We start from the raw sequence: 13599 nt of genomic DNA on the forward strand, positions 1-13599 counted from the left end.
AGGAACGCGAAAAGACACGCATTCGAGTGCAGCTGAGCCGCAGCCGAAAAGCCTGGAGACTGCTACGGAGCGGCCTCCTGGGGGAATTTGCCTTTGGCAAGTATAGCTGCTGATGAGAGTCGCGCTTACAAAATTTTCGCGAAATGGTGTCAGCAAGTCACGGTGGCTCTGATGCGATGAATCTGTGGTTCACTCTCGGTTTTCGAAAGTCGAAGACATGAAAAACCTTGCAGTTGTGGAAGCGGTAGTGCCACAATAAACCGCGTAAGCTATATCTCTGCCGATTCACATTGCTATGATTGTGATGTTCATATTCTCAAGCGTCACGCATTAACTCACCGACTTATCTCTCTTGTTCCGGAAGCTCGCTGGTAGCGAATATAACATATTGGTGACAGAAGCAAAGCGCGCAGTTGGCGCACGTCAGACCGAATTTCTCGCTCTCCAGTTTGTCGCGATTGTCATCGACAGCCGTGGCCGCGTACCGAGCTCAGCGTCGTTTCCGGGCCTCCGTTCTACCTCACCGAGCTGCCCACGTGCGCCCTCTGTGCACGAGACGCAAACCGAGCTGTGGTGGCCATAAGCACGACTGCGCAATTCGGCTCTGGCTCAACTTCTTCCTGGCAGCCGCACTGCTACGACATGGCTCTCATACGCAGGTGCTTGCACCTTGAAATGAGGGCAGCCGACCATTGGCGAAGGTGGAATGAGTCACCGGAACAGATCCAGGCCAGATCAACGGAGACGAAGCCACCAGGACACACCAAAGTCACAATTTTAGAGCCAGATAAAGTTTTTCACTCACTCTGAGGCAGTAGTTGGGGTGCCCAAGTTCCAGCAAGCAAGACCCAAAAGGTGCTTCCCCACGCACACTTTATTTCGATCAAATCAAAAACAAAAACACAGCATGCACCGTCTTAGCAAAAGTAACCAGCCAACATGGTTGGATTCCCATTTATGTAGTGCAGCACTTATGCTGTCCCCTTCCCAAGCTCTAAATCTCTGTAAGTTGAAGAGAACTCTTGTCCCCATTTTCTATGCTTTTGATTCAGGGAAGCCGTAAGGGCTCCATGGTAGGAATGCGAAGCAAATCATGCTGCCTGGTAACTTTTGGCTCAAAAGTGCTTGTAAGCAATATAAATAGCCCAAAATACTTTCAAACATTCTGGATCAGAGCTGTTCCTGATGAACCTGTTACTTTCTTCTCAGTCTCAAGTATCTTGGTCCTTTCCACCTGAAAAGAGTTGAAACGAAGTGTCATTTAGCCAGCCCCTATTATTTAATGATGTCAACCAATCTCTCTCCCTCTCCCTCAATGCATTCATTTTTTTTTCATGGAGATACAGACAATTTTCGTGCACGATGAGTGCAATTTGGAAGTAAACGGTTCTACCTGGGCGTTCATTCACTAGCGTAGCGAGCCTACGCTTAGTATGTTAAAGTGTATATCGATACCAGGGACGCAGAGCGTCTGTTAACAGATCTTCATGCATAGCCACTGGCCTCTACAGGGACCTTTCTGGTGTCAGTGCTTTTAGATGCTTTGTTCCGCAGAAAAATATTAAAGTTTTTGTTAAAATCTTCATCGTTCAAATGTAGTTTTTGTAATGAATTAAAGGAGCGCAGCCATTTTTGTTACGAAGACAAAATTTGTGTTTCGAAGCTGAAGAAGAGCCTTAATATCGCAGTGCCGAAGTGGCACGTCATGCAAAGGGTCATGAAAGTTCGGTATCATTTGCAAAATGAGGAGAACGCTTCACGCAGAAAAGCATCCAAATTGACAACTCTCAGGCCGTCAGTTTCTTTCTTCTGTATACTGGGCTCATGTATAAGTGTTCGTTCTACTTTTAGAAAAGTTCAGTAACCGAAATTCACTGGCCATCATGCAACGATAACCTGGCAACCGCCATTATGGTCGCTGTAAAGCATGGAACGTTTACCGCGTAGACAATGGTTGGGTGTTGGGTGCGAAGCATAGGTCACGAGCAGAAGTTTCTAGGGTTGTGTCTTGTGGAATTTTTTTGAATAGCATAAAACTATAAAGGAAATGGAGCTTCAAATTTTAAAGTTAGTATTGATTATATCCTAAGTTACGGAAATGGCATGAGCGTAAACAAATGAAAATGAATGCTCCAGCTATGTGCACCAACGAGTGAATGTCAACTTTTTATTTCATTATGGTAGCGGCAACAGGGGAGGAAATCAACTCGGCTGCTTGAGGTAACAGCAAAAGTTGAAGGGCGCACTTAGGCTCCACCCTAGGGGTATGACGTGTTAGCGATGATGGTTAATTTCCATATATGCGGATGCTCATTCTCTACTCAACATTCATAGATCCCAGGGAGTCGTCATACCCCTCCTGGCGCAAGTGGCGCAGCGGTTTAATGATGCGACACTCTTCTGCGATGACAAGTGCTCCCAGCGGTGAACCTTGTGCGGACCAGGCTGCTCTTCCCAATCATTAATTTAACTGCCACGGTGGGCAGGTTGTGATGACGCTGCAAGGTCACGTGACTTAGATGACCCACCTGCCTCCTAGGCTGCTTCTCTGAGGACCACCTAGCAGAGTCATGCTCGTGATTTTTAGCTAACAACGCCGACGAGGCCGACAGCGGATTTTCCGGAGTACGGGAACACTATCGCGTTAAAATATGAACTCTACTAAGACCTGACCACAAACTAAATTTTATTCTGCAGCGCTACATTTCCTGCTGCCGAAGCAAACCCGCTGAGATGCACCAAAAGTTGGAAATGTATTTTGACAATAATGAATCCTAGTCAAACAGCCATAAGCATTCAGTTCACGTACAAAACAAGGAATGTTCGCGCACCCTTCAAAATCAGTGATGCTGAGGTAGCCGTGTGAGAAGCGTGGTGGAAACGTTATGGCAGGAAATAGTTACTGCTGCTGGAGGGGAGAGTTTAATGCAAATAGTGCGGGGGAGAGCCATGAATAACGGATTGAATCCCACAGCTAGTGTGCTATAACAGACCCCTCACCTGCAATTCCATTGGCTGGTTGCCTGCGCATGCGCTGGCGATACTTTCGCCAGCAGAGGCTGAGCGTCCACGTGACCGTGAAAACGGCGCTGGTGATGGCGAAGGATACGTACAGCGGGCTGTACGAGCCGACGATGTCTCGTGCGTAGCCTGAAAATGTCAAGAGAGGGCGGGTAATTAGAGACGGCTGTCTCGTTGGAGTTATAAATAAATCAGATCTGAAGCCACATTTAGCCACGGCTGTACAGCGCCAGTGCTTCCCTTGCGGAGCACGCAAAACACCGCCGGCCTTCTATCTGCGGTTCAGCACTTACGATCTGCGCTATATGTCCCTGAGACCAGGAATGTATATTTTTGGCACCGATTTTTTAAAACGCTAACGATATGATAATTTGGGTTCTAAAATTGGGTTAAAGCAGCTTTTGCTGCGTTTTTAACTTATGGCTATGTGCTGGGGAATGTCCAATATGGAGAAAAATATATTTCCGAATCACGTAAAAAATTAGTCCTCCCTTCGCTCTACTTGGCCTCACTCGTGTTCGTTACAGTGCGCAAGTGCCAGTAAGCGCTTTAAAGTTCTTTTTCGCATTTTGTAATGCGCCTGAATCTCCTTGCGTTTTTTATTTTTAGCCTCCACCGTAAAACGCGCTTGCACAGATACATTTTTGAGAGCTCCTGAAGGAAAGAGAAGTGATGCCACCTTGACCATACTCACTAGGTAGTATATAGCGCGGGTTGCTAAAGTAGCTTTTAACGGCACCAAACAGCCTTCTATGGCGGCTGCGTCTGCGATTTCGTTGTCCATTACATTCTATATGTCAGTGCACGTTAAAGAACCCCGGATGGTTGAAATTTCCGGAGCCCTTCACTACGGCGTCCCTCATAGCATGAGTCGCTTTCGGACGTTAAACCCCCATAAACCACAAGCCGAATAAATTTTCCATTGTCGTGTTTCAGGCGAATATTCCGGTGACGGAAAGCGAGCGCGCTCGCACGCACGCAGCCATTGGCTGTTTTGTTGACCAGTTGCGACCGCGAGTTTTCTTGGGCATCGTTACTTTTTGCAGGGATCCAATGCCTGTGAAGTTTGGGTTCAAATTCACTTGCAGGCAGCACCACGTGCTGGCAAATAACGTTACTCATTCTCATTTGTATAGTCCGCTCATGCTCTCACGCACAATTCACATAACGCCTTGTTTGGCTTATGTAGCCATAGGTCTTGCCATGAGATAGCGAGACCTCATAGACTGCCTTTACCGCTGTCCGTGGTTTTTGTCGCGGCTATATCTGCGCTGTTCATCACGGCCAAAGTTTTCGTGCCGCGTGGGGGTTCGAACATATTTTCTTATTTATTTCCTTTTGGTAACCTTCCTGAAGTTATGGGTTAGTGTACATCTAGCACTGTCGTTACGTCAACACCTTAGCTTGAGACAGGTGAAGGCACCGCAAAAAAATACTACAAACATAACGGTTCTATTATGCACTGCGTTCGCGGTTTTCGATCGGATTTTCTTGACCTCTGCATGGGAGTTTCCAAGCATGGAATTTTTTTATCCACTCACCAATGAGAGGCGGCCGAGCGAGGCAAACGATCCCTGCGATGAAGTTTGTGACTCCCAGACTGAGCGGCAGCGAACGTTCGTCGAAGAGCTCGGCGATCATGACGGTACAGGCGAAGATCCGGCCGCCCGCCGTCAGTCCTGTGAAAAAGCAGCTCGCCAGGAGAACCCAGTAACGCTTCACGAACGCCATGGAAGCCATGGCGGCCGCCTGGATGGCGAAGGTCCACAGCATGAAGGCGTCGCCGCTCAGAACCTGCGACAGCGTGAAACAATCATATCCGTGGAGGCTATCCTTTAGCATGGCGTAGTACGACGCGTGATAAGAGCTGTGCTAGAGATTTTAAGAAGACTTTCCGCTTTCGCTTTCAACTACCTCTCAGCCGAGCAGTTGTCTAGCCTGAACTAGACTAGCAAAAAAACAATCGATTGATGTGGAGAGGAATGCGTTAGCAAATGGGCTCCGATTTCGTGAGAGCGCTGACGATGTTGAGATTGTTGCGAGCTACAGGTGGGATTATCCTTGCCTATTGTGTCAGCAAATGCACCGCCCTAGCGACACCTAAATGTTAAACGAGGCCCGCAAATCTGGCACATACCTGAGACCTGGCTGATCGACGTCGCGGTACACACAATCGTGGCGCCCTCTTTGTGCAGTCATGCAAGCTAAAGCGTGTGCCAATTAATGCCACTGCGCAAGTGCTGGCAGTTTAACACGCGGGGAGGAAGGCTGCTTGTCATGTTTTCTAATTTTCGGAAATCATTTTGGATATTGTCCAATTTCTTTAAATGAGATATAAAGTTGGACCAGGCGTTTGGTCAAAGGCCATAAAGCGTACACTTCAAAGCGGACACGCGTCTGAACTTGGGCTGCCACCAGTGTAAGAAGCTACCAATCTAACACCAGTGGACAAAGGCTGTAGCGATGGCCTTGTAAGCACGCTTAAGCCACAAAACACCAGACCACCTTACGCCTGTATGAGCCCTCCTTCCAAAACATCAAAAGTCTGGGAGGCACACACATGCATTCAGATTGGGGAGCCAGCTAGGCGGCTTACACTTTATTTTCGGCACTATTTCTATGCAATAAAGAAAAAAAAAAATAGCGATGGCCGTGTGGTCTAAAGCAGCGGCGACTGCATCGCCGCCGGTTCGAATCCCACTCGAGGCTATAATTATGGTTGTTTTTTTTCTGCTCCACGCTCTGTTGGACATACATCGCTCTCCGGGTTTTTGTTCACACAACCTTTGTAATGCTAACCCATTAAAAACTAAACTTCAAAAGGGACTTTCTCTCTGTAATGTATCTCTGAAATTAGCCAAAAAAGAAAGAGGCGCGGATAACCGCAGGATCACGCTGCTTGGCTGCTACGGCCACGAAAACCGATTGAGGTGTTCAGGGCCAATGAAATTTATTGCACAAAACTTTTGCAGTGATTCTTAGCTGTTTTCAGTCACGCAGAGGCTCTGTGCCTAGGGACGTGCTTTATAAAGATTTTCTTGCCTATTAACTCTTTCGCGCCGTTGCGATCTGGTCAGCCTTGCATTTAGCTTCGGGGCCGGGGACTAACGTTGATGCCAGTTACCAGCCCTGACGTCAGAGCAGCTACCAATGATAAAAGTCGCAGTAACCGCCAGTTGCCCGTAGGCTCCAATGACGGTAACTTCCAGTGGTAGACGTGCAAACAATAAACGGGCAAACTATTCGTGACAAAATTCGACGTCTATGTTTCTTTTACTTGCCAGAAAAATTTTGGCAGTGTTCGTATGAAACTAAAGTTTAGAACTATCGCGCCTAGACTCACCTTCGAGTCCAGAATCAAACCGGTGCCTACACGCGACACCAGGTCCCCGACCGCGCTCGCCGTGACCAGGGAAACAGCTTCGTAGCCAGCGAGACCATTGTCCGAGCCGAAGTCCACGGCCGTCAGCAGGAAGGACGAGAGAACAAACACCGACACTGCCCGCGACGCTGCCACGTGCAGGAAGGGCGCGGACGCCATCGAGCGGAGGTTAGCCACGAGCTTCCTCCAGGTAGGTTCTCGTTTATCCAGCAGCGGTTCAGCTTCCGGCGGCTGCCGGATTCGTGCAGAAAGCCTGCGCGGCACAGGGACTCTCGTTTAGCCAAACTGTGGTGATCTTTTCCGCATACTTGGCCTGCCGAAGAACCGCACTACAGCTGAAGCGATTATATCGTCGTCATGATCCCGTATGCATCAGCAAAGCAACATGCACGGAATTGCAAAATCTTCGGAAACTCATTTCTCTCGTGCGCCGGCCCAAGAGTGGGACGACAAGGGCAGGAAGAGGAGAGGACAGCGAAGCAGAGGGTGGTCGTCGGGCCTAGACATCGAAGGTAGAGAGCTAAGATTCCGGACATGTATGAAGAGGACGTTCATTCACCTGGGAATGGTCAGTGACGCAACAAGGTCCTTGGAGTAGGAGTTAACCAGTGACGCCGTCTGGAAGCTGCTGGCACGGGTACGTCCCACGGGAAGTGGAGGCCAGGGCGCCTCGCCGTCGCCTTCGGCACGGGGGCCGCTGTCGTCGCTCCGCGGCACGCGGTCGACGAAGACGCAGCCGAAGAGCATGTTCAGTTCCAGGGCGCCCAGTATGAGAAGCGCCGTGCGGAACTGGAAGGCCTCCCTCAGGGCCTCGACTATGAGCGGAGAGACGAACCCGGACAAGGCGGTCACCACGAAGAGCAGACCCATGGCCGTGCCCCGGTAGCGGACGAAGTGGCGCGATACCACCGTGAATGGCACCAACTCCTCGCAGGCTACGCCTAGGCCTGCACATGGTGCGGGAGAGACAGCGTGGTTGAAGAATCGGTTTCGGTCACCATCTTCGCAGCTTGACGCTGAATTCACGGACACTGGTGACCAATAGAAGTTGACCTGTATCGATAGAGTAACGCGTTCTAATAACAGAGGTGCGTTTCCAGAGTCAGCGCAAAAGATCACGGGAAGGCCGTCTCCTACCGCTACTTCCGCTGACCCGAGAGACGCGGGTTCGATCCCGGCCACGGTGGTTTAATTTCGATGGAGGCGAAATTCTAGAGACCTGTGTACTGTGCGACGTCAGTGCATGTTAAAGAACCCCAAATAGTTGAAATTTCCGGAGACCTTCACTACGGCGTCCCTCATAGCCTACCCTGAGTCGCTTTGGGACGTTAACCCCCCATAATCCATAACCCATAACCCAACTATGCTACACCGCTATTCTTTTCAAAACGATAAGAACCCGTACATTTCCGTTCAGATTGAATCGACTGGCGGGAAGGTTTTTGATTAAAAGATTCTCGCCGATAAATGCGTCTTTACTAACAGGTAAACGACAGCATAGGCAGAAAAAGCAAAAGAATAATTTTTTCTTACGACAATAACTGAATGAAGTTGTCCTCGCTGCCGTCAAACAAACGAATGCAATTTTGGCCTGCGTTGGGGAAAGAGAAACTTCACCTTCGTACTTTGGGACAAAAGCAAGGAATAAAAAATGCTGTAAAAGAAAGACAGCATACTTTTGCCCTCACCTGGGGCAAAACAATGCCGATAGCCGCGCGTCCTGTCTTGCGATATGCTACGTCGCCGGTTGCAACGTGGTTAGCTCCCAGGGACGTCATTCACCTATCACAATTGTTGCAAAATAGTGTCGGCTTGTACACGCACGGGTCGGCCCCTGCAGCACCTGCAGCTTGCATCTTCCTGGCCCATATGCACGCACCACAAAAACGTGCATGATTAGTGCGGATTATTTTACACATTATATCGTATTAATATTAGCATGGGAATCACTAAGAAAGGGTTGGCAGAAAATGGCGGTGGTTTAGCTGTGGTTAAACCTGGAGTGACGCGATAGCTACAGCTGGCCGAGTGGAACTTGATGGCGTGACCAACCAAGTGATCAGCCACGGCGCCGCGCCGCCGGCAGCTGCTCCGCACCCCGTGACCAACCACGTGACAGCGTGGCGGCGCAGCCACGTTGGAGGCTCGAAATGCTACCGTAATGCAGCCATCGCTGCAAAAGCGGATAACTTGTATTAATATGTGCCCGCGTGTCAATACATGTAGTGGAAGAGGGTCACTTAGCTCACCGAAGAGGACACCGTAGAGGAAGACGATGGGCCCGAGGCTCTGTGCCAGCGAGCAGGCCATCACAGGCAAGGCGCACAGTAGGGCGCCAGCCAGCAGCAAGATTCGGTCCGAGACCCACAAGCCCATGAGTCCGTACACTGGACCTGGTAGAGAGTGCGCCGTACAATAGTTTTTAGCGGGGTTGCGATGATCAATAATCGTAATGAGCAAATGGGACAAACGGTTTGGTCTGGGAGCGCTTCTTTTCACACCAAATCTCTCCAGGGCTGAAATTGCCGACCTGGTTTGAGTATGGCGAGAAAAATATGGTGCAAACATGCGTAAAAAACTTTTCAATGCACCTTCCCAAAAGGTAGTATGGTGAGCTGCGTCAATGCGTTGCTATACGGGAATGACTTCTGACCCTTCGTGTCGAAGAGTGGTTGAGGTACTCGGTTTGAAACCTGCAATTTGAGTTTTGGTCTCAGCGCTGGCGATGAAGGTTACTCGGGAGGCTGCCTATAGCTGCCAGCACGACGTCCTGGTGCTCGACGTCTTCTTGTGGGTTAGTGCCTGACAAGACTTACTGGGTAGTTTTATTCTGGCAAGTTCACTTTCGTGTTGAACAAGCCCGCATCTATCGTAAGAGACTCGCTGTTCTGTTTGCGGCACCTTAACTGCTTGTATACTCACCTGACTGTATACACCACTTATCCGAAGCACTTTCTCTTCTCGACGGTTACATGTTTTTGTGAGATCGGTGTAAGTAATTCTTGGCAACTAATTCTTTTCTCTTGGCTATTATATACCTAGCCATTTTGTGTAATATTGTTCAGTAATTAGGAAGTTTAAGCATAGCGCCATCTATGATCTGCTGCCACGATCTTCTTCCGCGAGGAGCTGTCAGCTCATGCTTGGATAGTCCCGGCGGGCGCACACCTGACAATGTGCAGGCGCAGCTGGGTCCCTGCTTAAACGGATCAAGGATCGTGCTATGCTAAAACTCTCGAACACTGCGATGATAGCAGTCCCCATTCGTCTCGTTTAATCTGGTCGCGTACGCTCGCTTTAGTTAAAACCGCCGTGGACCAGGAGCCGTAATCCATTTCTAAATCCAGCAAGCCAGACAAGCAACTGCGAATTTTGAAGCTTTCGCCAGCGCTTCCATAGTGTCACATTGTATCATTGTTGCGGCGAGGTAACCGGTTAAATGTAGCTCTCTATTCCAACGCTATGCTGTGTCAGCGGCTCTGTTGGCGCGTATACCTGATAGCTGCGACATGATGATGGCGACCGTGAGGGGCCAGGAGGCTTTCTCTCGGTTCACCTGCAGCATGTCCATGAAGCCGACGTACATGACAGACTCGGACTTGATCAGCATCATGCCGAAGAAGACGAACATGGCCGCCGAGGCAGCCACGGGCCAACAGGACCGAGTGTCTGGCAGCGCCATTGTCGAAGCCCCACGTAGAGCGGCAGGCACTGCTATTCAAGCGGGACTTTTCACCCTGCGTGTGCAAGCATGCTAATTCGGGAGCGTTGTCAGGTGAGGGAGGTAATGAGCATGACTGTTAGCGCTACTAAGCTGAATGAGCGAAGGAAGGGTGAGATTATGATTGAATAACTACGAACTATTTGGAGTACTTCTAGCTATTTCGCGTGACAGCGACAATACAAAATTGACTCAGTCGCGACCGTTTTCGTCGTTTTTATCGTCATTTAAAGAGCTGAAATTGAGTCCAGTGCAAGACGAAGGAATTTCTCAGTGCCCTCTAGTTGCCTCATTAGAAGAGCGTCTTGCTGGGCAAGTTGGTAGCTGTTCATCTTTGGTTACAGGCGCGAAAAAGGACACAACACAAGGCAGAAAGACGGGGACGGAGCGCCACTCACAACTGATTTATTCGAAGACAACACGCACAAATATATGCCGTCTTACATGCGAGGAATACTGTTATCTTCAAGAATTATTTTTTCACCCGTTCGCTATCACATCCACTTTGAAGATAGAAGTATTCCTTGCACGTAAGACGGTATATAGTTGTGCGCGTTGCCTTAGAATAAATCAGTTGTGAGTGGAGGTCCGTCCCGTCTTTCTGCCTTGTGTTGTCTTTTTTCGTGCCTGTAACCAAAGGTGAACTAGTTACCTCCGTTATGCGTGAACTGCGCCTGCCTGAATCCTGTGGACATAAGAAACTTACTCTGTCCGTCCGCTCGGCAACATTTACCTCATATAAATTTCTATTGGCCGCATCAGTATACTGATTATTTTTCAGAGAGGTGTTGCGGATACAAAAGCTTCAAATGGAAACTGCGAGAATTGCATCCTGAGACTTGTGTCTCTTTGCCTTCCGTAGGTAATGGACTGCTCGGATAGTGAGCGCAGTTATTTTGACGTTGATGCTCTTCTAGACAAACATTCGCGCGATTGGCAGTGATTGACATGGAGAAAAGTAAATAGCACAAACAGTAGCTGGTGTGGCATGACCGCCTCACTGTGTAATGACTCTTGCTGTTGTTAGCTTATCCTTGTATTTGAAACTCCTTGCCCTAATGTTGGCTGAAAAGTCTTCTGGAGACAAAGTCTTATCATTTTTCTGCATGAAGAAATGCGGCTAATTATGATTGTAAATGAAGGGCAAGCGATAAGAAACGTTCGTTTCGTAACTTTCGCAAATTTGCTTATCGTCCGTGCTCATATGCTATGGTAGCAGTTAAGCATTCAAGTACTCGAGGCACGGGAAATGGGACCAGACGCGAGATACGTTGCCTCCAGCAGCGTTGCACAAATCGTTGCTCATTGTCAACTCCGCCGTAGGCTTTCCTATCTTGAGCAATCGGTAATCGGACGTTGACAAGTGTCAAAGAATTGCGAAGGTCATGCCGCTTATGATATATGTAACAACAGCGCCGAAGTGTACATTTGAGTGGCACTTTTGTGCTAAGGGAAATGTTATCCCGTCAACGCATTACATCAAGGCCGCGACAAGTGATAACGTATTTGAGTCTAGACAGCTGTGAACGTCATACAAAAGAATATTCCGCTCAAAGGGCCGATTGTTTCTGATTTTGGGGTTGCGGATGGTGTTCGCTGACCGCAGGGCTAGGTATCCATCGATAAACTAGCGGATAAAGTGTAGGTTTTTGAAGAAACTGGAGCTTTTAGTGGCTTTCTGGCTGTTTGCTGGCGTAGGAAAGAGGATGAAAATTAACGTGAAGATGAATCTACAGGGACACTGCAGACAACTCTGTAAAATTTTGTTCTCGTTAAAAATCTATTTTGTATTTTCCTGCTTATATTGATGCAAATACGCATTTATCGCTGAGAAAATGGATTTTAAAAATTTTCCTGCTACTCGTTTCGAACCGAAAAGGACTCCGCGATTGCCATTGGGGGTTGAGTGGCGGTGCTTCCAAGCCTCACAGGTCGGCTCGCGAAAAACTGTCTTGATGTCACCGTAGCTTGCTTGAAAAATCGGCCGCTGATGGCGACATCTGTACTTCAGTTTGTTACTTGCAGTTATTTGCAGCGCGTCTAACAAGAAACTGACTTGTACTAACAATGCTGCCTCAAAGCGCCTCCTACGGACGAGCTGTATGTGGACGAATCTGTGTCACTAAGCAGCAAGTAGTCGCACTGACCACATCTGCCGACAACTGACGCTCTCCAAAATTTCACGAGTTCTATTCGGCACATAGACTGAGGACCTCGTAAGACTCGAGGGACGCGTGCTTCGTCTTAAGGCTCAGCCAGATGGCGAAAATCGCGCATGTGCCACGAGTGATATCTTGTCCTCCTGCTGCGCACTTTGTTCCTGACATTAAACGAAAGCAGAACGGATAGTTTTATCCCTTTGAGACTGCGCGACGAAGGACTTTAATTCAGCAAAAAAAAAAAAAGCGTCGCATCACTGCGTGCCAGCACTGCAGATGGCATCTTATTTTCCAACGTGGCTCTGGTGCGTCATACCTTGATGATGATGATGGCGTGCCCGGCTGCAGTCGCTTCGGGTCGGCACACGTTGCGCCTAGAAGTGCTGACGCATCCACCGGTTCTGTAGGTCTTCCTTTCGTCGTTCACAACGAGCAGCAAATGGCGCGCAAGCGCGGGCTTATATTTGCGGCACGTCGCTCAAGTTCAGATGCCTGCAACACCGGCCTATTCCTGCCATGCTGTCTGTGTCCCGCCCGGAGAAAATATGCCCGCGAGTTTGTTACAGTGCCATTGGCACGAATATGGGTACAGGTCCACAAACGCATGCAGCCAAGCTAGACTAGTAGGAACGCAGTCGCGACAAGGAAGTGACTGTGAGACGGAACGGCGCCGCGACCCCGATCGGTTCCGACCCTCCGCTCGGTGCAGCCATAATGCCGCGGCGTCCTACATCACCTCTGTACACAGATGCGCACACGTGCATTCACAGGTGAAGGAAACGTCGATAGCAATGTAGGACAAAGCAATGTGTGGCACGCTGCGATAACCACCGGCACGACAATGCAAGATGGGGAACGATACAAGTTGAAGTGTTTCTAAAGGCTCAGATATATTGCACCGAGGAGAGGTTATTAGCGTAGCGGCGACACGGCCGCGAACAGATATAATAAGATACCTTTGTGATGTAAAGCGTTTCACCGACGGTGAGGTAATATGTCTATGTTGGTTCCATAAGCGATATAAGCGGTCACTGCCATACGCGCTCGATATTCATTCAGCGGCGCTCAGGTGCAACGAACTTCCAGGTGTTTTAGTGGGCATTCTCCCTCTATGCGACCTGTTGAAGCGTGCAATGACATATGACAAGCTTTAGAGCAGTACGTATTCTTTGAACGCGACAGCATTAAAGGGCAACTCCGGGGGTATTTCTGGTATTTTGAGTTGATAATCGCGTCGCATTTCTTAGAGTCGACTCGTGCCAGTTAAAGAAAAGAAAAACGTTTTTCAAAATACCAAGTACAAGTATTTAAAGAGA

General features: G+C 48.9%; 1 protein-coding gene across 1 annotated transcript; it reads right to left on the bottom strand.

The window, feature by feature from the left end:
• Nucleotides 1-837: 837 nt before the first annotated feature.
• On the bottom strand, nucleotides 838-13026 carry LOC144123552 (monocarboxylate transporter 12-like). The gene is made up of 8 exons (XM_077656370.1): nucleotides 12600-13026; nucleotides 9899-10140; nucleotides 8653-8796; nucleotides 6963-7350; nucleotides 6365-6656; nucleotides 4563-4815; nucleotides 3001-3150; nucleotides 838-1234 (listed from the first exon to the last, which is right to left on the bottom strand). The coding sequence occupies exons 2-8, from the start codon at nucleotides 10083-10085 to the stop codon at nucleotides 1212-1214; spliced, it is 1437 nt and encodes a 478-aa protein (XP_077512496.1). The 5' UTR covers nucleotides 10086-10140; nucleotides 12600-13026; the 3' UTR covers nucleotides 838-1211.
• Between the last annotated feature and the right edge of the window lie 573 nt (nucleotides 13027-13599).

This window comes from Amblyomma americanum, chromosome 3 (assembly GCF_052857255.1).
Source record: "Amblyomma americanum isolate KBUSLIRL-KWMA chromosome 3, ASM5285725v1, whole genome shotgun sequence".
NCBI lineage: Eukaryota > Metazoa > Arthropoda > Arachnida > Ixodida > Ixodidae > Amblyomma > Amblyomma americanum.

Bases quoted from the DNA above. Each gene is read 5' to 3' on its own strand.
- LOC144123552 (XM_077656370.1), bottom strand. From the start codon at position 10,085: ATGGCGCTGCCAGACACTCGGTCCTGTTGGCCCGTGGCTGCCTCGGCG. The intron at 8,797-9,898 runs GTATACGCGCCA...ACTCTCTACCAG, and splicing joins CATCATGTCGCAGCTATCAG to GTCCAGTGTACGGACTCATG. The intron at 3,151-4,562 runs GTGAGTGGATAA...TGACATTTTCAG, and splicing joins CGCTCGGCCGCCTCTCATTG to GCTACGCACGAGACATCGTC.